This window comes from Anas platyrhynchos, chromosome 1 (assembly GCF_047663525.1).
Source record: "Anas platyrhynchos isolate ZD024472 breed Pekin duck chromosome 1, IASCAAS_PekinDuck_T2T, whole genome shotgun sequence".
Lineage (NCBI taxonomy): Eukaryota > Metazoa > Chordata > Aves > Anseriformes > Anatidae > Anas > Anas platyrhynchos.
In genome coordinates, this window is record NC_092587.1 from 130,432,631 (window position 1) to 130,456,785 (window position 24,155).

At 41.2% G+C, this 24,155-nt stretch overlaps 1 protein-coding gene across 4 annotated transcripts in view; it reads right to left on the reverse strand.

Moving 5' to 3' along the window:
* FRMPD4 (FERM and PDZ domain containing 4) overlaps positions 1-22,531 on the reverse strand; it is a 309,707-nt gene extending 287,176 nt beyond the window's left edge. For 2 of the 4 annotated variants that reach the window (XM_027447684.3, XM_027447681.3), the window contains exon 1: positions 22,073-22,530. In XM_027447684.3, coding sequence (XP_027303485.2) covers positions 22,073-22,113 — 41 coding nt within the window. In that variant the 5' untranslated portion in view covers positions 22,114-22,530. Of the gene's footprint in view, positions 1-20,723; positions 20,881-22,072 lie in introns of those variants that run through there. The other 2 variants (XM_072029389.1, XM_027447687.3) reach the window with 2 other exon arrangements.
* Positions 22,532-24,155: the final 1,624 nt, after the last annotated feature.

A 24,155-nucleotide genomic window follows, 5' to 3' on the forward strand; every position in this document is an offset into this window, starting at 1 on the left:
GCTCATTTCATCCCTGTTATTTCTCTCCCCAACATGCATTTATTTCTCTCATTTCTTCTGCATGCTGTTTAATCTTTTGCATCCATCTGGAATAACCCTCCCCTGTCACCACTGTATACTGAATCACTAGCAAGTGACATTCTTGAAGTAATAATTTAAGAGCTATTGCCACAATGTGCTTGCTGCTTCCTGCTCAACTGTTTCACGCTAATTTCTTTTTTTTGCTCCCAGAAACAAAAGACAGTGTCTTCCACAACTGTAATAAGATCTCCACTGCACAGCCATAATTAGTCTTCTTTCAGGGGTTGCCAACATTTCTTTTTAAAGTGGTTTTAAAAGTGTGTACAAACAAGTACAGCTCACCAGTCTGCTTCTGAGGCAAGACCTCACGAGAATGGTTTGTAAAAACTGCAGCAATTTAGCATAACCTCTTGCAGTTCAGGTGATTTATAGCAGTTTCTTTCAAAAAGCTGCTCCCAGTGAGTAGAAGCAGGACATGAACAGGTGTACTCTTTTCTAAGGGTAAGTGATTCCATTTTTCTTTCCACTGGTCATTTTCCTCTATCTCCTCATCATTTCCACTTGCTTTGCTATTTCCTCCTCCGCTATCTTATGAATTCGGTCTTACCCTCCAATTTCTACCTGCCTGTAACTGATCTTACTACTACATATATTCAGGATTAAAAAAAGACACCGACTTGTGCTTTGAATACTAATCCATACAAAACACAAGACTTCCTGCATGCATTAAATTAATAACACTCCTGTTGTCTTTAGTGGCTTCCCAGCCCCTTTTCAGAATGTAGAACTATTTTTCTAGTCAGAGTCTGAATCATTTTAAACTGTTATTAATTCTACAAAATAAGATTGAGAAGCAAAGAATGGATGTTTAAGGCATGTACTCTAGTTCCAACTCAGAGATAAAGAAGGCAGAATGCAAGTTGTCAGCACATAAGCTTGACTATTTTTGTGTGAGGATGAGAACAGAAGCAAGCCAGCCCTGTAGATTCTCAGGCAAACTCATTTTATTAAAATAAGAAGTGCTGCCCTACTGGCCTAGAGCAGGACTGCAGGCAAATGTTCAGCTTCAAGCTGTGCCGCCTGAGGGGAACGATCCAATTCATTCCTTCCTACAAGATCCTGCCAGATCTTTCTCTACACGAGACCTACAAAATCTTACCACATCTTCCTGCATCCTGACTCTCTACACCATCCCTCCAGTCTGCTGCTTCACTGCAGTAGTTAAATAAAAAAAGACCTACTTTGCAAATTGTGTAATACAACACAGATATTTTTGACCTACAGAGGACCAAGGAAAACAGCGCTCAAGCAACTCCAGCTCTGATTACAAGGCTCCAACAACCTCTGTCAGTTCGGTGCCACCAGTGTCTTCTTCAGCTGCAACTGGAATACAGTGTCCAGCACTTACTTAACAGATGTGTGTTAACGTGCTCTACAGAGACACCACCCTCTTAAGCCTGTTTCATCAAGCATATAGTAGGATATAAAAGCAGCAACTCTAGCTTCAGAAAATCACAGAACTTGCCATTTAAGAAAAGGAGGTGACCAACAGAGGCCATCAAAACAAATGGGTAGAAGGTTGATGGCAGGCTAATAGGAAAGGGAAAAAAATCAAGACAGGAAAGAGCACGAAGGCATTGCTCAGATATTGCAGTGCATGCCTTTTTACCTCTTCAGAAAATATGTTCCCAGCTTACAGTCTATTCAGCTTGTACAACCCCTTCAAATCACTGTATCCAAGGAGAGACAACAAAATTCTATGAATTGCCTCATATACCCATAGCTGCAAGAATAGCTGCATTATTCACACAACCTACTCCTCAGAGCATCCCCACTTGGACGCCTTAAAAACAAGAGGACTGGTAACTCTTTTCTCCCTCAAACTGCTCGAATGAAGAGGGAAGAAGAGTACAGCAGAGTATACGAAGAAGATCTAATACCTCTGTTATGCATCATCCTGACCTTTCAGCTTCAAAAACACCAGGATTGTTCTCTGAGATACCTCAAGAATCACTTTTGAGTTGCAATTGCACTGAAACCTGGTGGGAACCAAAGCTCCCTTTAAAACTTGCAGACCACCATTTATCCCTTCCGATCCAAGCAACCCCAACAGCTATAAATTCTTATTTAAAAAAAAAAAAAAACAAAAAAAAAAACAACAAGATTTATTACCTATGGTTACTCATCAGTTAGTACTTCGAAGGTACCTTCACACTGTACAAACCTAAAAGCTATCTTCTGGATCATCCAAGACAAAGCACAATACAGAGCATAAGCACAGCCAGCGTGGCAATAATCTGATTTATAACATATTTCATTTACTTGCTAAAGGATGTGAAATTAACCCATGTCACCACTATTTGTTGTCATCAGCGCAGCACTACCTTGCTATAGGGATGATCAAATGTGTCCTGACATGTGAACCTCAAAACGCTTGTAGGACTAAGTCCCTGGGGCACAGGAATCCTGAGGGAGGAGTGGCCCATCACATTTCCTTGAGCCACTGACGCATCACTTGGCAGCTCACTATGGACTTTTCATAGCCTCAGTCCCCTTCAAGGGGAAAAAGGGAAGGGAAAAAAAATGAAAAGTTTCACATTTATGCTGCAAGCACCTCCTCCTTAATATTAAACAGATCAGCCCATGTAGACAGGAAAAGGAGATGATCACACTGTGGGAGAACAGGTTTTGTAGAGCACGGCCCAAGTAAATACACCACAGTCCTGGAAGCTTCTGAGAGTCATAGTCAGCAAGCTACATGAAAAGACAACTATTCTATCGTTCCTAATTTAATGGTGCCTCTCTTTTATATCAGGCAACATCGGCAGGAACTGCAGTGCTGGAGTTGTTTTTGTGCTCTTTTCCTTACTTATGCACTAAAGCATACCTTCTCCAAATATAGCATTGTGCAGCTGAATAAAAATGTGTCTCAGGAAAAGGGACATCCTTAAGTCATTCCCAGCCTGGCATCATTCCTAGATGTAAATCGCGTCCGTTTGGGGTGTTAACTTTCAGTAGACCTGCAAGAGGCAACCTTTCTGTAACATGCCTTCTACTAACGGGGACCACTAACAGCAAAACACGTCAACACATCTTCCCTAAAAATTAAAGGGAGAACAAAAATAGTCTTAGAGCTTTCTAAACTGATTTCAAAGAGCCTTCAGCTGAGTAGCTTCAAAATGACAGTTCTGCTTTTGTCTCCTGGATTAGCTTGTTAAGTCTACGAGCATAACACTGGAAATGGCACATCTAAGGTAATAAAGCAAATAGCTGCAGACATCAAATTTGGAGCTCTACCCCAACAATAAACAGAAGAGAAAAAAAAACAATGCAAGAGAATAATATGTTTATGGTTTTGCTTTTTTAATTAATCTTCTCAAAATACCATTCAGCTGTATCGGTCTCCTTGAATAACCTAATGCAGCCAAAATTAAAAAACTCAGAAGATTGCTATACTCTTGAAACATCTACTAATTTGAGCAGGAAGCAGTTTGTATATCTGTCAACAGGTCTTTGCAACCAAAATACCAATTGCCTACATCAAGATCAATTTGTAAAGTTTAATCAACACCTCATCAGTGCCCTGGCATATTTGTCATTAGTGACTAGTTTCAATACTAGCTGTTTGTGTGCTATCATGAGAAAATACATAGTTTGTAAAAGTACAAATACTATATATACATATATATATATATATATATATATATGTATGTATACACGTAGAAATTAGCAACCCTACAAATCAGTCTAATTAAAAAAAAGTCTTTAAAGATATGCTACAGGACCTACATTAAGATCCAAGAGCTTTACTTAATCAATTGCATTTGAGTAAGCTCTAGCAAGACTAAAATTCTCACATATTCTGCACGAAGACATGTAAATAATTCTGGATTCATGGCAAACACTGCCAAACGTACAAACCAAACTGGACTTAACTGGTTCACTAAGCTTGTTATTTGAAGTTGATGTATATGTTTGGTTTTGTTTTAGAAGGCCTCCTGCCAAACACAGCTTTTGTTAATCTGTTCACCTCCTCCATAGACACTGTGCTCATTTCCCCTCTCTTCTGTCCAACAGTAGGCTCATTATTTCCTACTCTTTATGCACATGCTTCTAACAGAATAAGGTGCTCTGACCTAACATGTTTGACCTCAGTATTTCCATGGTTCCAGATCAGTCCTAAGGATAGAAATGTCAAACCTTAGAAATAAGGTCTTCATTTGTGCTCCCTCTTCTGGCTTAACGAGCATATAACACAACCACATTACAATGATACAGAGACTACCCGAACACAGCAGCCACAGGGCTGATTTCAGTTTCCCCCCATACAAAAAAAAAAAAAAAAAAAAAAAAAAAAAGTACAGTCATAAAGAAAGTTATTTCAGCCTACAAGTTATGCCTGACTGTGGTAGAGCACACTATAGAAAAAAAAAAAAAAAAAAGATCAGTAACCATGAAAGTGATTTATCTTATTTCACTGCTCAACACAAAAGACCAAGTACTCAGCTTCCAAGGACGGCACAAAAATACCTTTGAGTTTATTTTTTAACCCCATCCTAATCTTAATTTTAGCTCTGTAAAGCTGTCATATGTAATAAAAGAAATAGCACAGGAAAAAAAGGCAGTACCATTAAAGGGTCGTATCTGGATGTGTCTGGCATAAGGGACATTCATTTTCAAGCTTAGAACATATTTTAATCATTTTTATATTTATTTCCATAACAAAAACAGTGACCTAGTAGGGGGGATATTTTTGTTTTGTTTTAATCTGTATTGACTTTGGCATCAAAGAACAAGAGGAAAAGGAAAGGGGGAAAAAAGCCAACTGCACAGTAGCTTACTTTTCTAGTGTAATATACTGCAGTGGAGGTCTATTTTAAGGAAAACCATAGTTGCCAGTAGTGTAGCCTTCTTAAGTCATTTTGGTAGAAGCTGTCAAAACAATATTTTGACAGCTCTGTTCTTTGGAGTCTTGCTGGAGTTGGAACATTTTATTTGGCTTTGTTTTACAACAAAACAGAAATTGGTGACCATCCTCTAATAAAAGTACTTTGTGAAATATCATCTCTGGGTGGGGGAAAAAAGAGAGCAAGTGAAATAACCAATGGTTTAACTGAAATGTAGGGGATATATGCTACAAAGTGGGACTAGACCAGAGATGAAGGATGAGGAAGGGAGTGAGGAACAGAATTTAGGCACCTTTGTCCAAGAGAATGACTTGGGAATTGTTAATGGAAGTGGGCAGCGTTGGAGGGAAGCTGCAGCAAGCCATAGATGCTGGGAACTCTGGCAGTGGGGAGCACTAGGCCACAGTCCACTCCCAGGACTGCCTGCGTGACTGTTTTACAATGTGAGAGGATAAAAGCTGCCGCTAAACCCGGGAAAAGAGACTGGAAACCAGAGGACTCCCTTTCCCAGGCAGGTGTCCCCACTTAATTAGGGCTACTTAACAGTCAGACATTATATTGTTTACAGCTCCATTTTCACTCCTGTATTTGCACTCAAATTCTTTCTCCCTGGAACATCCTAATGTCTGGTACTCAGGAGCAACAGATGTTGGCTCAGACCTCCAGCCTTAAGAGGGGATATAAAACGTGCAAACGCCAAAGAAGGAGAGAAATTCTGCAACACCATTGTTTCTGATAATGCTTTCTACTAGCTAGTGCCAAACGCTTTCCCAGATCTGCTCATCAGGGACATCTGGTATTCTGCATTAGCCAACACGAACTGGTCTGGAACACTTAATAACCTCAGGAACACCGTGTAAATTCTCAAACTCAAAGATGTTTTCTGTGATTCTTGGGAAGCTTAAGAGCTCACCAAAATTTTAGAAGATATCATACGTCATGGCAGATGGGCTATCCAGTTGATCAAATCTTATTTGACATACAGCTGAGTTATTCAGCCATTTTCCTTTCTGAAGAGATTTGTTCAAAAGTAAACAATTCTGCATGCCCTGTAGACAGCTCCAGAAATGGTGCTTATAAGCTGATAAGGATGGCAAGTTAACATACGTGAAACTAGCTAACAGCAGCTCATTTTTTCATACCAAATAGCAAATGTAGGGATGTTCCAGAGTATGTGGCTTACCTGTTGCCCCTCTGTGTTTTTTGAATTCTTCTGCTGTTCTTGTAAATAAACAGATATTAAGACTCTTCCCACACCCTGAAAAATCCTGGAGAAATCTAAACACAAGCCATCGTAAATGCCATTTTACCACTAAACACATCAGCCAGCCAACGGCACATCTTCCAGATTCTCAACACTTTATGTAACTGTATTATCCTCTCTGAGTGGAAAAAAGGTGATAAAGTTCAATTTTTGTTTTCACTAATATATACAGGCTGTTAGAGTCTGTAAACCTTTCTAAGTTACAGTTTCTATTAAGTGTTATGCCCTGCAGCCTGTGGAAAATGGATGAGATGATGCTTTCCCCAACGAGGCATATGAAAGCTGTAAGGTTTATATTTTCTGTGCAGTAATATGTTACACGTCCAAACAGAATAACTACCAACAATGTAAGTTTTAAAAGATTTTCCTCATGACTCCTAATCTACACGTTCGTACTACAGCCAATCATAGCTGAAATTTATAATGGACTGACTGACCTTTCAACCTTTTTTGCCTAATTTAATCAGATAGAAGTTGAATTAAGTGCCTCAAAAATGTATGATCTAATACATAGTATTGTAGATCAGACTCTAAACTTCCAGAAAGATCTGACTCTTGATGGTATTCGCTCTTGCAAAGAGCACAACTACTCAACTACTGAAAGGGAATTCATTTTTGTGGAATACACTGCTGTATAAAACTTCCTTCTCCTTTAAGACTTCTTAGTTAGTTAGTTTAGTTTAAAGTGCTTTAGAGGTTCAAAGTTTTTGATGACAAAATGGTGAATTCAAATCCCCTATTCTACGTCACTGGAAAATTTAGTTTAGTACCTCTCTAAGAAAGTCCCCTTCTTTTCATCAATTCCCAAGTATCAGAATTTACCATCATATGGAAGCTTTTCCTTCCTTCTTGTTATTCTGTAACTCTTCTTTAAAAATGGTACCTGAAACTAAGCAAAACGTTCCAAATAAGAGTGGAACTCCCCCTGGATGTTATAATATATTCCCTACATATAGGAAGAAAAAAAAAAAAAGTAATTCTGAAAAAAATACTGCCAAGTCTACTCCTTATGCAGTGGTTGAAGAGAACACTGCATTTTTAGATATTGCATTAAACTCTAACAGGTTTTTCCACATTCAGCAAAATACAAGTTGTTTTTTCTGCAGACGGTTAAGAAGCTATAACCCAGCAACATGCATGAACAGTTTAAAGTATTCCTTCCAAATTACTAACAGACACATCATGCAGCAGAAGCATTTCTCCAGCTTTCTGACCCGCTTAAGATAAAAGCGAAGGAAAAAAAGGGGGAAAAAAGAAAAAAGCAATCAACAATGTTTATGCAATTCCCATCCAAGGGAGCAGACTCTTGGCTAAATCCAGAAGCAAGCCGAGCAGACTGCAGGTGATCCACTCTCCTGTCACCACCAAGTGCCACTGCAATCAATCAGGATCACTATAGGGATGCAGGACAGAGGAAAGCGGACAGTTTTAAAACCAAGAAGCAAAAAGTACTTTCTAGTTTTAGTGTGTATTAGTATTTGTAATTATGCACTAGAATAGCATGTTTTATGATAATTCCACATGCAGATAATATGTCCTTTGGAAAATTCTTTAGTAAGATCCAAAACCCAACTGTTATAAGGTAACACTAAAGGTGGCCTTGATTTTCAAAACTAGCTCGTGATTTGGCATTATCATTCAAAAGTCTGCATTCATTAGTTTACAGATAATCAGATGACAAGCACACAGTTCCTTCTAAGAGGAAAATAAAAAATTGTCTTCCATTGTTTTTTTTCCTCCTCGTAAGCAGAAAATGACAAGAATGCACAACTAGGTATTCAGAACTAGTTGCTTCCTTTGGAAGAACAATTCCAATTGTTTACCAAGTTGAAAAGAATTCTATGATCTGATCTCAAAAGCAAGCCCAGGAAGGGTCAGTGCTGGGTCACTGCATAAGTAAGGTTTCCGTTCAGTTGACCACCATCATCACTGTCTTAGTATTTGTGTTTTCTGTATGTGCTGATAAACGTCAAAAGATGTTAAGTCACCATACACCAAACCTTACCACAGAGATGAAGTTTCGTGCTACTGTGAAACCATTACCATATACATAACAGGCATCATTTAAGAAAGTCTAACATGAGAATGAAAAGATCACTGCCCCTCAAACAACTTCCATTTTGAAGTTTTTACAATATGTTTTACAGGAGATATACAATAAGCCAAGTGAGCATACATGTGCATTGGTACATTTACACACCCCTGCAACCCCACACTCAACTCCATTGCCATTATTAATACTCATTATTCAGCAAATTATTCAAATCAGTGGTTGGACTGAGCTTGCCAATTTGGAGAGCAGATCATGTCATCTGCAAATGTAATGCAAATTTTACATCCCAGCTGAAGAGTCTGCCAAGGCTGAGAACAGGCACTTTCAGCAGCGCTCCAACAGCACAGGTTAAACTATGCAGCAGCCTTCCCTCCCTCAACTAACCTGGCAGCAGGTGCTAAACACATCTGCAGCTACTGCAGGCCTGTGCCCCAGGTGCTTGCCTGCTTCCACTCTGTGTACCTGGGGCCAGGCATGGTTGTCTACACAAAAAGAATGGGTATCTGGGACATGCAGGTCCTACTGGGTGAAACCAGAGCAACAGACCGGACTGAAAAGAAAGTTTCAGTTTGGATTCAAGCTACACTATTATTTCCTTAGTGAATTAAGTAATAATAATAATTAAATTAATATATAATAATAATAATAAAAAAAAAGCAAAACACTGTACACAGGGGTTATTTGGCTTGTGCAATGTTCGTACAGTTTGGTATGTGGGGGGGAAATAAACAAATCACAATTATCACTATTTAATTGTAAGAGCTTAAATCATTGTCCACAAAGTCAAAAAAGAGCAAGTGAAGAGGGAATCCAATGGCCATACTTGAAATACAAAGTAGCTAGTGCTGTCCTTACTTGCCAAACTTTTCTGAAGATCACACGAAAACAACAGTGAAGTTTCCACAACATTTCATGTTATGCTACACAAACTTTAAGCCCTTCTGTCACTAAATACTAAAGGTAGAAGCAACAGTAAAACCATCCAGTGTTCATAATTGCCTTTTCCTGAACACTGGTATAAATAAAGGAAAGCACAAACTACCTAACCCCCTCACATGAAAAGATTCTAAACTACTTAATCTCAAAAACTCTGGTGCAAAATGTGTCTTTTTGTGGTCAAAGCACTACCTCACACACTCAAAGGCCCCTTCCAGTACTGCCAATCCTGATTTGTGAGTCAGCATCAAGTCCTCATAATGAAAGGGGGATCTAGCACAAGAAAGCTGCTTGAGTGGAAAACTAACTGGGGAGGGGGATATAAAGCAGCAAACCATACCCAAGAAATTCAGAGACAAACTGCTTTCTGCTTGCCACCACATTTAGAGTTGGAAAAAGAATACATTGAATACTAGAGAGAATAAAGGTTGGTCAGTTGCTATCACTGGTTAACCATTACAGCTTGGTAAATGCATGTTGATCCAGTAATATTTTATGCAGCTATAATCAATTTCAGCCATTTTGAGATAATGCACAGTATCGTGTAGGTATCGTGTCTTCTGATTAGAATGCTGCTCATAGCAGTACCGAACTACAAAACATTTGAAAAATTAAATTAATGCTGCTTTATCTTGTCCTACGAAAGAATGATTTTAAACATTTAACATGAAAACAGAAATTCTCTTTCTGGGAAGCAGAATGTAACATGAGAAAACAGGATGAACACTAACTTTAAAGGCTAATGAACATAAATGAAAGGAGAACACTTACACAAGCACGTACTTGACGCTTCACTTCAAGGCCACAAGAACACTGCGAGGTCGGGCTGAGCTCCAGAAGACAAAACCAAAAGCAGATCAACAGCTGTGTATTTTGCCATTAATACAAAGTACTTTTGTTGAGATTAGAGGATGAAGCTTGCATTGAGTTCTGGAAAAGTGAAAGTTCCTCCCTTGCCTTTCACATAGCAGGCTACTCTTGTATGTATTAAACATCTACCAGTGCAGCTAGGAAGAATAACCTGACAGAACAGACAACTTTGACCCACTAGGGCAAGTACAGAAACAGCAGGAGCACAGAATCCACCAGCTTTCCACACTCCCATTTCCACTGCAGAACACCCCTGAGATGGGATATTGTGAGGCCTGTCACAATACCTTAATGCCAGTTAAATGCATCTGAAGAAAAGAATAACAAACTTACTGTTTTGCTTTGGAAAAAAAAAAAGTTTGTTTTCAGTAAACAAACGTGAGATATTTGGCATCTGTCAACAGAATATTAACATGAAAAAGAAAGAATTTAGAAGTCTTTGGACCAAGCATGTCAACTAAAGCAAAATAGGCTTGCATTCATTCTAACGTTTGTATTCCAACAGTTGCTTATAAAGCAGTCTTCTCTAAGACATACTAAATGTTAGTCATCCAGATAAAGTTCATCTAGAAAACAACCAGATCACAATACTTTCAACTGTACACCCTACCAATATTACTATGACATGCTATATTTTTATAGAATTTGAAAATAAACAAGCAGAAAGAAATCAATTAGTTCTTTTTTTTTTTTTTTTATGGAATAACTTGTGAGGCTTTTTTTGTTTTGTTTTGTTTGTTCTGGGTTTTGAGCAGTTCTTCACATACATCTTTTTAGGTTTCCATAACCACCACCTTCTTACCCACACTTTCAACTCTGTCAGTGTAAGACTTGACAGGTAAACATCACAAAGTATGGAAGCGATAGACACTGAAAGGGCTGCTGAAATGCCATATATGTATAAGGAATGACAGGAGATATAGAATAAACTGAAAAATTGCTGTATGGGAGCTCCTTGGAGTTTATTCTTGTGTTTAAAAAAAGAGAGAGAAAAAAACACTGTTTTCGAAGTAGAATTAAAAATTCAGGCTAATTAACGCACCTATAAAGCTTCAATTTCCAGCTTGGAAATGAAGAGCATTTGAAAAACAAGCCACTAATCCTCTTCAATTATTTTTTGTGGTTTCAGAAGCAGCATAGGCACACTACGCTAGCTTCTGTGAAATGTCCTGAGTTCAGAAACAGAGCATTTGAAAAGAAACCTTTTATCTCATTAGACAGCTTCCAGAACCTGGAAAACACGTACATGAAAAGGATACGACCACAAGCTTACTGCCATGAACAAATACAGGCTCATTAGTTATAAAATAAAATAGAATAAACAACATGTCTCTAAATTGTCCTGGACAGTTCATCTTCTACCAGAAATATGTGAATTAATCCCTTGAACAGCTGTTCTGCCCTCCTGCCTAATAAAGTAAAGATATGAAGAGAAATGTGCTTTTTAAAACAGCTCACAGTGCAAGGAAGCCAGTTTCCTCAGCCTGCATAGAACCAGAGCAGGGGTGGAAGCCCTGGGACAGGAGATGTGCAAGGTGCATGAAGGCAGCACTTGGTGCCCAGCACCTGGTGCCACAGGTGCCCAGGCAGAGCCACACTACCCAAAGGCAACAGAACAGGCTCCAAAGGCAGCAGCCAGTCGAGAGACGGAAGTCAGAGAAGCTAGGAAAGACCTGCTGAGCTTCAGAGGGGCTGCAGCAGCCTCTCCGCATCCCACAGTCTTCTCTGGGACACCTCCATCTCCTCAGAGATCCCTCACTTGAGTGTCTCCCAGCCTCCCTGCCTCTCCATGCTCCTGCAGGCCACTCAGTGGTGGTCTTTATCTCCACAACCTCCCACACCAGCTCCTACCACCATATTACACCTCTCACAATAAAGAATCTTTATATAATAGAGCTCATCAGATGCCCAAAGCCCAGCTTTCCTTCCTCTCCTGCCATCTTGCTGCCTGACACCACATCCTCCAACTGCTTCTGCCAGGCCAGCTTAGGTATCTACACCAGCAGAAGAAGAAACACACCAAAAACAGTTTTCTACTGGTTTGAGTCTCTGAAGTAGCTCACCACAGTGTAGGATACATGCAAAGAGCAGTAGGGAGTAAGATAGAAGGCAAAGAAGCAGAAGAAAGCAGAGATCAGCCCCCACAGTCTGGTGAGGCCTCCTGGCATCAGCTGTTAGATCAGGTTGACCATATGACAAAAGAATACCCTTCCAGGGCTTGGGACTGCCAAGGCCCACTCCTAATTCCTTGCCATATCAATGAAAAAATATGCTCTCTCATTTTTATGGGATTTTTTTTTTCTTTTCTGATGTTTTTTGTTTGTTTTAAAACCACAGTAAAACACATTCCCCAATTACTATAAATTTTGCAATCAAGTTATCTTTATTTGGGGAAAAACAGTCATTGTACCCACCAAACCTCGAGTGCAGGGGATGAACCTCACCCTTCCTGCACCTTCCTGGTCACAGCATCTCCAAAGGTAGCCAATGCACAGGGAAACAGGGACTGTCTCCTTATTTCAGTTTGTGAGCCATTTAGTCACCACAGATCCCTCTTGGAGAAGGAATGGGATTCAAGAAGAAACTTACAATAACAATAAAAAAATGTTTTCTGTTGTAATGCTGGAGAGGATTCTTCCTTTTTTTCCCCCCCCCCATTCACAGTCGCACAGATTATAACACACATAACCAATTATTTCAACCAGCATTATAAAGCAAATAAATTCCTACCTAGACAACAATGCACGTTCATCTCCACATAAAGATCAGCTGGTCTTGAACAATTAATTCACTCATGACAAATAAGCCCTCATTCAATGTAGCATTCATTAACTTTGTTTCTCTAATTTCTTCTTCCTTTCTGTGCCATGTCTCCCCTATGACATGCTGTATCCCTTATTCACCCTACCCTTAAAGCAGAATCGTCAAGCACAGAACATTCCCCATGTGCAGCTTTGTGTTGCTCTTGACCCTATGCCTTGGCAGAGAAATATGTGCCCCTTGTAAATGTGACAGGCAGCATACAATACATAATGCAAGCTGAAAGCCTAGGCAGATAGCCAACTTCATGAGAAAATTGTCTGCCACTTTCCTCCAGGAAAATAAATAAATAATATTTTGGTTAAGATCATCTAAGGTTCTCAACAACTAAAAACAAACAAACAAAAAAAAGACTTTGAACAGTAATGTAAACTTGGTCCAAAAAACTGTGTGCAACTGTTGATCATTTCTAGCTGAATATGTAAGCTGCACTTTGACTCGCTTAGTCACATCACGCTGTCTAAACAAGTGATGCTTGTCTTTTCTGAAGGTCTCAACTACTGAAGCTCCACAACCTGCTCCATCCTGCACTGTTGGACAAGCAGCCCACTTCTTCCTAGGGTAGGCAAGGTGGTAAAGGTACTCCTAATACCTCTTTCGTGGAATAAAGAACTAACACAAACAGAAAAGAAACCTTGAGCATTAGCACCACTTGGGCAGGCTCTTCTGTGCAACTGTTACCTCCACTCTCTCCTGGCTCAAGAATATCAAGCCAGTGATAGCCTAACTCAGAGCAAGCCCAAGTAAGTGCCATGGTTCAGGATAATATGAAACACCCTGACCGAACAATCTTCATAGATACATGTCATTTCCAGGTACCTCCCTCAGTTCTCTACTGCTTCATTTCAGTCAAATTCACTCCATTTCAGTCAAATGAAATAAACACACCTCAGACTCGTAACAGGTGCCTAGTTTGTGCCACGTTGTTCATGCAATTGCTAGCACTTCTTGTAACATTTGCTGCCTCAGAATAATGGGCACTTTGCTCTCTAAAATATGAGTACTGCCAAATCCAGAGTAATATAATCACAAATTCGAGATTAAAAACAAACAGTGAAACTGAAAAATCTATAAGCAAGGTAAGCAAAGGCTTATGGGCTGCATAATGTTGGGAGACTATTATATTTAAATGTGTAAACAGTTACATTAGGTAGGCTGAGAGTTCATCTGAACAATAAAAAAATTAATCACTCAAAACATCCAGAAAATCTTTTTCGTAAAGAGGGTACAAACAGTACTTCAAAAATTTAACAAACTTTTTTTTCACATTGCATTCCTACTAGGAGCATGCTGTGAATAATGCAATGGACTAGCGTAAAGGAAAACAAAGCTATTTTCAAGAAGTTTTTTCCTCCCAGTCCCCATCTTTGACCCTCCACCAAAAAAAAAAAAAACACCTCACCAACATAAAAAGTACATAAGTACATACCCCAGAAAATTCCGAAGAATAGAAGCAACATTTGCTTGGCCTCTCTGATTGCTAATGCAAATGACTAAGTAGTTTTCATCAATTCACACAAATACTTTCTGTATTTATTGGTATCTTTTCTAAAGAAAATTCCTAATACACTCCAGTCTGCCAAGTCACTTTCTCTTTAAGTTTCAAAACTTTCAATCAGAACCCAAAAAAAAAAACCTCAGTTGACAACCAAACCAGAGAAGGATTCACTGTCAAAACTTGACTCTAGCATACAGTCAAACATTCGCTTTCTTCATGAACTTTTATTTATTCTCAGAATAAATCTCCTTTTTACTCATGATTGCCAAAATCCTGCAAGATATCCACATTTTAACAGAACCTTATATCCTCAAACTTCCTAAGCTAAAAACTAATACCTGGCAGTTCCCCTCACTAACTTCATAATAATTAAAATGAAAAAAGTTTGCATTTTGTCCCCCCCAACCATGCTTTTATTATAATATAATTGAAAAAAGAAAAGCAAGTATTTCATATAAAGCCATCAAGTATTAAAAACAGTTCTGAAAATACCCAAGTCAATCAGCAACCATTTTTCTTACCATCAAGGGAAGTTATTTTTGTCCAAGCAATAAATCTCACAAGGGACTTTTCTTAGAATATATTCATCAGCTTTTTATCACATCCCTCTCTTATTTCAAATCACCAGGAAAAGATTAAGAGGATGGACCCCTGCATAACCTTCCACTGTGCCCATTCTAATTCTTCAGTTACACCTCATTCAGAATTCTTTTTCCTGAATTTCTTGTTTATTGTTTACTAAAACCCATGAAAATAATTTTCTGTGTTTCACAGAATAGCATTGGATTTGAAGGAACCTTAAAGATCATTTATTTCCAACCCCAGTTACCAACCAATAATCAATACATACTGGATATATATTGGACATATTATATCCAAAAATTGATCTGCTAAAGGAAGTTTCTCCACACTAAAGGAATACTGGTAGAGATTTCTAAAAACCAGGTCCTGATTTAGGTAGGAGTGACTTTCAAGTCCCAGAATACTTTACTTCTCTAGTTCCAAAGTACTTTCACACATATGTAGATTTCAGGCAATGTTGGTTTCACTAGGTTTGAACATGCAATTAGTTACTGAAATTTATGTTTTTGGTACCATTATTTACTTCATTTCAAGTCAATGGAATAATCATCAGAAACGGAGGCTCACAGACTCTTAAAGTCTTCATATAACATACGTTCAAAAACTATACAGTCTTTGAGTTCAAAAATGTCTTCAAGGTACTTCAGAAGACTTTAACAACAATCATCTATGATTACAAAAAGCAGCTTAAAGTACAATTTGGTATAATCAGAAGTCCTTTCCTATTGAAGGTATGCCCCTACAATATTTAAACTTTGATACCTTATCAGCACCAAAGGTTTCCATCCTACACTAGATTCAAACAGGGTATGTGGGTATGTACAAATGCTCACGAAAATGAGTAAGTTCATGTACCTGAATGTTTTCTCCTTGTTTAACAGATCTACTCATGCATGACTCTGGAAAACACTTTTCCATTCTTCACGATTGTTTTTTGCGTTATTTCTCTCCAACAAGTTGAAGATTCTTCCCAGATAACGGCTCATTTTGTAAGTGATGTTAGTTGCAACATAACTTTACTTCATCACATCCGTCAGATACTAAGTTGTGATGTACCGATATAACCTGAAAATGCTGTCACCATCAGTAAAATACCCCTCCTCTGCCACATCACCAGCAGAAATGACAGCATTTATTATCTACTCATTATTTCAGGTCACGGTTTGTATTTTCTACAAACAGCTTGGTGCACTTCCATAATGACCTAGAATGTTATAAAATATGGAAGCATACCCTCATTTTGCATTTCTTTAATGGTTAAGGGATATTTTTCAATTTAACTGATATTTCCCATATGAATCCTTCAGACTGACAACAAGATAAGCAGGCTTCTAAAAAAATAAAATTAAAGAAAACAGAACACCTCAGGCCCTTCCTGGTACCTGGAAATGCTGAGGGAAGGGGGAAATCAACCTTTTCTATATAACTTCTCAAACTATATGAGAATATAACTGATCAGATCGACTTAAAGGCACACATACAGAAACACTGGTACTGGTTACAATTATAAAAGAAACTAAACCCAGATTCTTGATTCATCCATGTCACTAAGGAATTGACACCACAGAATGAATCTTTCCAAAAAAAATATATTAAAAAAAAAAAAAAGAAAAAACCAGCATATGGAAGACTGATCTTCCCAAAAATGAAGTACTATACCAAATCTGCAAATGCAGTGATTGTTCTTAAATCAGAGCACTTAATTTCTAAGCTCTCATTCCATCCTCTTCAGTAATTATTACGGAAAGAAGAGGGGAATAAAAACATTACTTGTGGAGGGTGTTTTTTGTGTGTGTTTTTTTTCCCCCCCTCCTTTCTCAAATGCTTCAAAGGATGAGGTTGTTTCTGGTTACATCTTTTAAGCACTGTATCTAGGCAAACAGTATTTAGAGAACATACATATTTAGAAGAGTTGCATCATCATTCACTGGCCACTTGACAAGTTTACAGCAGTTCATAATGTAAGGAGTGTTTTTAATAAATCTCTAAACTGCTAAAGCTGTTATGACATGGAATATTACTGACATTACAGGCACTAAAGCACGTATCTTTATTATGCGTGTCAGCTAACAAAACAGACAAATTTTAAAATATAAGGTAAAGCTGCTATATTAATGTGAATAGACAAATATTTCACTAAATGTAACACAGTCCTCTCAAGAACGGTGAAATGAATTCGTGGTTATTTGAATTATCATCCAGTATAATAAAATCCTTTTTAGAATTAAATTACCTCCTTTGAGCATAAAAAAGATAATCATAGGCTTTCTTACTGACTATTCTTTTGTAAATACTGAAAATAACTTACAAGCCATGATATTGTCATTCCAAAGAGTACCAATAAAAAGTAGTCCAAAAATTGTACATAGAAATCACTTCAGTAACCTAAGTACACTTTTAATCATGTTTTCATTAAGGTGTTTTTAGAAATACCACAGCAAACTTAAAAACACAATAAGGAAAATCACAAGTAAAGAAATCTGTTATTCTGACAAACTATAGAAAAGATAAATAAGCATGACAAAATCTTCTCAGATTGCTTTGAAAAATTTCAAACAACAGATAGACCGGATAATCTTGGAACCTTACATCTGGAAGATGTACGTGTGCTTGGCCATTTACAAACAGCTAGAGCATGAAGCCAGGCAACCTTGTTCCTCATAAAAGCAAGGCCCGGCATTCAGAGCCTCTAAATACAGCTTCAGATTTCTTAGATTTTAAGACAGACCTAGGAGTGGACCTTTCACCCCAGGTTGGTAAAACAGCTAAAGACAGTACCTGGAGAGAACAGGAGATGAGTGCAGGGCTACAAAGGCTACAAAAAGGCTAGACATAAAGCGTAAGACTTTTAGTCTGTTTAGACGTGTTTCACTTTTATAAGCAGTAAGAACCTGAAAGCACAACTGTCTGAGCAGGTAGCAAGTAAATATACCCAATTAGAGATGTCCAGCTACAGAAAGACAAGCACAAAAGATGATAATGTGAAATTTAGCCACCCCAACAAAAAAGGTCTTTGTAAGAGGTCCCCACCTCACTGAGATACACAGCCTCGGGCACAGCATAACCACAGGAAAGAAGCAGCATTTGGGTGCTCTCTGAAAAGAAGATCTTGCAGGGTTACAGGACTGCTTTGTTGTTGTTTTTGTTTTGTTTTTTAAGCTGATCCCATGGGACACGGCAGAGAGATGCCTATTCACAGTCAGTTTTTATCTAATAAACTTAAACAATTCAGCAATGTGAATAGTAACACAAAACTTAGGCAGAAAAAGAGATCCAGGTATGCTAAATTTACCTACCACATAGCACAAATTAGCATTGCTGTTTATAACAGATCCAAGTCTTGCTGATACATTCCTGTTTGTTATATGAGGTTAATTCTACATTTATTATTCTTATTATTCTTTTAACAGCTACAACAAGGTAGAGCAGATGTCTACTTTCTTACCCGTACTGCAGCCCTTTGGTGGGGGGGCCAATGGTGTCCCAGATCTGGAGAGCCAAAAGGAAGCTCTTTGTCCCAGATCTGGAGGGTCATTACCCCCACTCATGCCTGTGGTATCCACATAGATGTATGGAAGTTTTTATGTCTTGTTATCAAAGATCTGAAACAGAACTGACCTCTATAGACATCATGAAAAGATGTATTCCCAATAAACTGATTTTCTAACTAAAAATACATTCCATGAGTGCAGGCTTAAACCCTTGCCAATGCCTGTTCACTGTTCTGACCTATTCTTTCATGGTTCACCTGTCCGGCACAGACTAGATAGTCGACACTGTGCCCTTTGCCCAGGTGTACCAGATCTGAAAATGTTCCCTTTCACACTGGGCACAGCAGCATTCCTCCACTGCCGATACCTGCGCTAAAGAATCACCACTCCATACTTCTTCTCTTTCTACTCATTCCCCCAGCAGCTGCTAAAAGCAATTACGAGAGAATACCGGGCACAGAGTGAATACTGATCCATCCTAATCTGGCAATTTTTACGTGTGCTTTATCTAGCCTACTAATCCTCCCTTCCAAATTACAGACACTACCACACCATACATATTTATGAAGCCCACACTAAAAAAATATTCACCTGCCTTGTACAGCTGCACATGGGAGTACCGATCCATTAAACAAGGCTTTGGAATCATTTCCTGCGCTTCGACATTCATTAGAAAAGGAGGTCATTATTTTTCTCTGGAATGACCCCACAAAATCTATACCAAAACAATCATTCCCGACTATTTACTCGATCAGTGAATTTTCAAAAAAGGAGACAAAAGAGAGGATATATCAATAAAAGTGCAATCAATATTTCTAAACAATATCTTTTTTTCTTTTCAATATAAGATGGATATCTCCAGTCTTCAGAAATCAATGGAAACTTCACCATGAAGCATCTCTATTTGATACACAGTATACAAATTGACAGACCAACAGAGGAAATAACAAGGGAAGCCCACTCTTCCTAGATGCATGCAGGCATAGGCCACTGCCCGCCGCAGATTACACCCACTGTAAAACCAGTTTGGCCCTCTTCCACTTCTGCACACATCCCTTTTCCAAGTCATGCCCATATTCTCCCCTCAGCCAGCAGCTAGGGATGACTGCTGAAGTAGCTGCAGAAGAGACTCTCCAAAAGACCCTACACACGGGTACCACACAGAACAGTATATGAAACATTAAAACGCAAGAAATTACTACTATGTAAAATTTTCTATCCAGTAAGCACTATCTAAGTGTTTATGCCCCATCTTAAGCCTATTCTAGGTAAGAGCTCTTATAGACGAAGCAACCAAGGCAAATGTTAAACTCTCCCTACACGTATTACAACTACATGACAGCTGCAAGGAGCGTCCCTTGCAGTAGCTGTGCATAGCAGAGCTTAGCCGTGCTGCTGCTGCCTGTGGAATCCAGGCCACTGGCTACAACTCTTAAGAGCTGACTTGCAACCTCAAATGAGAAGATGTAAATGCACAGCAAATTAAAAGTAAAGAGACTTAAAAGAGTCTTAAAAAATATTCAATACCAGACAAGTTTGAACCAGCTTTCTGTAGGTAGTCTGCCTGTAAGATCACACTCTCAGTTAAAAATCATTTTATCGTATCACTGCTTTCTTTCAGAAAGACCTTCCTTCTAACAGCCAAGGAAGAGCTGGCATTTTCAGGCCAGCTAGCTTCTCAAGCCGGACACATAGAGGGATTAAAAATGGGGTTTACATTGGAGCCTGGCTGCTCCACGAAGCTCTCGTAAAATTGGAACAGATACCTAGCTGTTACCTAGGAAACAGCAAGTAAAGTAAAGTCCTGTGTAAACTATTAGGTCGTTTAACAACCAGAAAATTAGAAACGAAAGAGTGGCTCAGTACAGAAATGATTTACTGCAATCTACAAGCGAACTTGATCCCCGAGTACTTCATATCTTTGAATCCCATGAAGCCGGATACAAGCTTTGAAACTTGCGATTTCATTTCAGGAAGAAGTTTCAGGTCCCTCTGGAGAAATGCCGTGATCTGCCTTTGCTTAAGCACAAACCTCAGCATTGGCAGCATCCATGCCTTCAAGCATGCAGAGAGCTACAGACTTTACACACCAACAAAGGCTGAATCCTGACAAATGTACAAAAACTGCCACGTACCTGGCTTAATAACATTTCCAGGCATCCTATCCCTTTCTCTCCCTTTGACTCTAACTCGGGTGTGACAAATATGAGACCTGAAGTTCTGGGAGCCTTTTTAAAACACCACTTACAAACAAATAGGAGAGGTCAAACAGTTCAATTACCTGCAAATACTACATGACCTCCTTCTTATCTGTGCTCACATATTGTCCCTCTCCTTAAAGTTTCCACTGTAGTTACTGCTCTAGCGGTATCAGCTGGGAACACGAACACGGAGAGCCGAGCGGGCCGCTACTGCTTCAGCCGTCACATCGGGTAAGATCGCTTGGAGCGGGATGAGACGATGATGTGCTCGAATGATAGCAGCTGTTCTGCACTGGCATTGCCACAAGCAGAGCTGTAATCACAGCCAGGTGCAACAGTGGGAATTTGGGGGGCTAAAGGCTCCGCTTGCACCTGTGGCACTCAGTGACTCCCAGCCACGCAGTAGTTGTTTTTAAAGACCATCTGTCATTGTGACAAGCTCCTGACCTGAGCATCGCTGAAGCAAGCTACCTTTTGCGTTTCACTGGCGAGGCCTTTCTCCCTTTTGCATAACACCCGGCTTCACTCAGCCTGCGCTCCACCAAGAGAGGAGGGTATGGTAACTATGGTGTGCTACCCACTGAATCATGCGAATTCAGAGCGCTCCTGGTTACTGCCATCAGAGATAAATCCTCTAGGAAGATTACCCACACCAAAACCCGCAGCTTGAGCAATTCCATGCTGCATCCCTGCGATAAAGTGTGACTTCCCTCATTACTGAGGAGGGCTACCTCCAGTTATATTTAACTACGGCGAAAAGGTGTTGATGGGGGTTATTGTGCTCCTGCACCCATCTGTGCAGCCTCGGGCCTGACAACTGGCTGCGAACGCAACAGTCTGCGGACAGAGACCACAACTCTGAGGCCGTTAAAAGCAAGATTTATTCGAGATGTATTAGATACCCTAACCGAGGAACGAGAGGTAGACGCCTTGCGAGCGAGGGCTAGCAGCTGCCATCCCCCCCGGCGCCCCAGCACCCATCGTGCGAAGCGCCGGAGGGGCAGCGCTCATCATCGGGCGATGATTTCACCGCTTTTCCAAAAATATCGCCCCCGCTGGAGCTGGAGCTGGCGTGTCCGAGGGCGGGGGTGCAGGGGGCGAGGAGTTGGCACCCCGAGCAGGGGCAGGGCAGGGCACGACCCTTCCCCTCGCTTCTCCCCTTGCCCCGATGCGGGGGTCCCGGCGCTGCCCCGCTCCCTCCCCAGCCCGCCCCCCTCTGCTCGCCCCCTCACGCCTCCCGCCGCGGGACGCCCTCGTTCATCGCCTTTTGGGAAGGGGGGAAAAAAGGGGGAAAAAGGGGGTAAAGGGAGACAGCCCGTCCCGCCCGGGCAGCCGCAAGGAGCCCGCGAGGGGAGGCGAGGGGAGGGCGGCGGTGCCGGGCTGGCAGCCCCCAGCCCCTCCCGCCCCGCCGGGGCAGCGAGCACCTTACCCGGAGAGCTTCCCAATCTTCACAAAGCTAAACACGTCCATCCATGCAGCCGGCCAGCTCTGCCCGTCGCTCACTCACTCCAGCAGCAGCAGCAGCAGCTCCATGTCGGGAGAAGGTTGCGTCCAGCGGCAGCAACAGCCCTCGCCGAAGCGGCAGCCGGCGGCGGCAGCGGCTGCTACCCCCCTCCGGCAGGGAGCTGGGCGTGCAGCATCTCGCAGGAGCTAGCTATCCATCTGCGGGCAGCCCTCCCCCTCCGCCCTCCCCTGCCTTGCCCCTCTTTCCCCCCGGGGGGTCTCCGGGCACGGGCACGGTGCCGGGGCTCTCGGCGGCAGCCCGGGTCCCCGCCGCGCCGAGCTGCGGGACGCCGAAGGGGCAGGCGGCGGCGCCTCTCGGCGGCTTCTCCCGAGCAGGAGGAGGGCGCTAGGCAAGGTGGAAGGAAGGTGGAGGGTGTGGAAGGGGGAGTTTCTCCTCCCGCCGGCGCTGTCTCCCCCTCCCGTGGGGGAGCGGAGGGCGCAGGCGGCGGCCCCGGCGAGCGCCGCCCGCTGGCTCCGGCTGGAGGCGGCCGCAGGGAGCCCGCCGGGCACCGGGGCCTCGCAGCCCCCCGGAGGGGAAGGGGCTCGGGGCTCGTGGAGAAGCGCCCTGGGCCTGGGGGAAGGCTGGAGCTCCTGCGAGAGCAGCAGCTGGGGGAAGCAGGCAGCCCTCGGTGCCCCCGTGGTCTCCCCAGAGCCGTCTCCGCGTTCCCGTGGGGTGGGGAAGGGGCTGCGGGCCTTCAGCCTCAGCTCTGAGGTGTTCATCACACCTGACAGGCTACAGGGTGCTGATCTGCCTGGCCGTCACCCGAGGAGGTGGTGATCTCTGTCCATGCCCCTAAAGAGATTTGGGGAAATAGAGTCCTCCCGGTTGTGACAGGAGCATGCCCAGGCTGATCCACAGCAACATAATGAAGCGTTCCTCGTTGTACATCCTACAGAAAGATGGTCCCTGTGTCCTGACACATGAACAGTGGAGACTTACGCTTTGGCCCTGCATTAGGCTTCAAAAGGGGTGCTGGAGTTAGCTATCCATAAGCTTCCCGTCAGTGACCAGGAAGGCTGGTGAAACTCAAATCCATCTTCATGCAGGCTCTGTACTACAGTACAATTCTCAGCATGGGAATGTATTTTCTCCACTTCAATGTTTTGCTTTCTGTCCTTGCTTGCTAAACAGATTGATATGCTCTTTGCTTCCTGCCTCTACCAAGCTTCTGTCTCTTCTGCAGGCTTGCACCTGCACTCTCCCACCAACCAAGAATTTCAGAAATGACCACAGAGCTCAACAAGTAGACTCTAGCAGCCAGATGAAAACAATGCATTGTTTTTAAATATTAAAACTTGTATTGATAAGAAAGGAAAAAGAACAGGCAGTACGAACACTCACTGTGAATCAAGTTTCAAACTATTCTTTAAAACAATAACAACAAAGAATGATTGATCATCTATTTACATTGGGAGAACATTGAGCCACCAGCTAAAAAACGCTTGCCAGCCTACCATAGATACAAATGGTTTGGGCATATTCTGAAATTCCATATGAAGTATTTTCTGCTAATATATCAAAATATTTATGTGGTTCCCACAAGTAACTATTTGTTTTTATACCAGATTTTTTAAAACTGCAGAACCTGTGCCTGTCATTCACATTGCTCTATTGATTGGTAAAAGTTACAAAGATAACACAGCTTCAGCTGGTTAGGAACTGGTTTATTTATAAAACTGTCATTATTTATTTATAGACTGGGGAGATAGGCCAAGATCCTACAAAGCTAAGCGAAGCTGATGAAACGATATGCCATATATAAAATTAAACACATATGTTCTGTATCAAACAAGGTCCCAGTCTTGAGTACTTTACGCTCCGAGGCTCCTCACATAAAGGTGTCTTAAAGCAGTGGTGAGAGCCACAGATGTGAAAGAGGGTTCTAAGGAGTCAGTCTAGAACTTCTACGGTTTCCAGGCCTTTTGGTGAAAAGACAAATATGATCCTAGAATATACTGACTGAAGTGTTTCCAGTAGAGACATGTAGAAAAGCAGAAAGCATAAGATA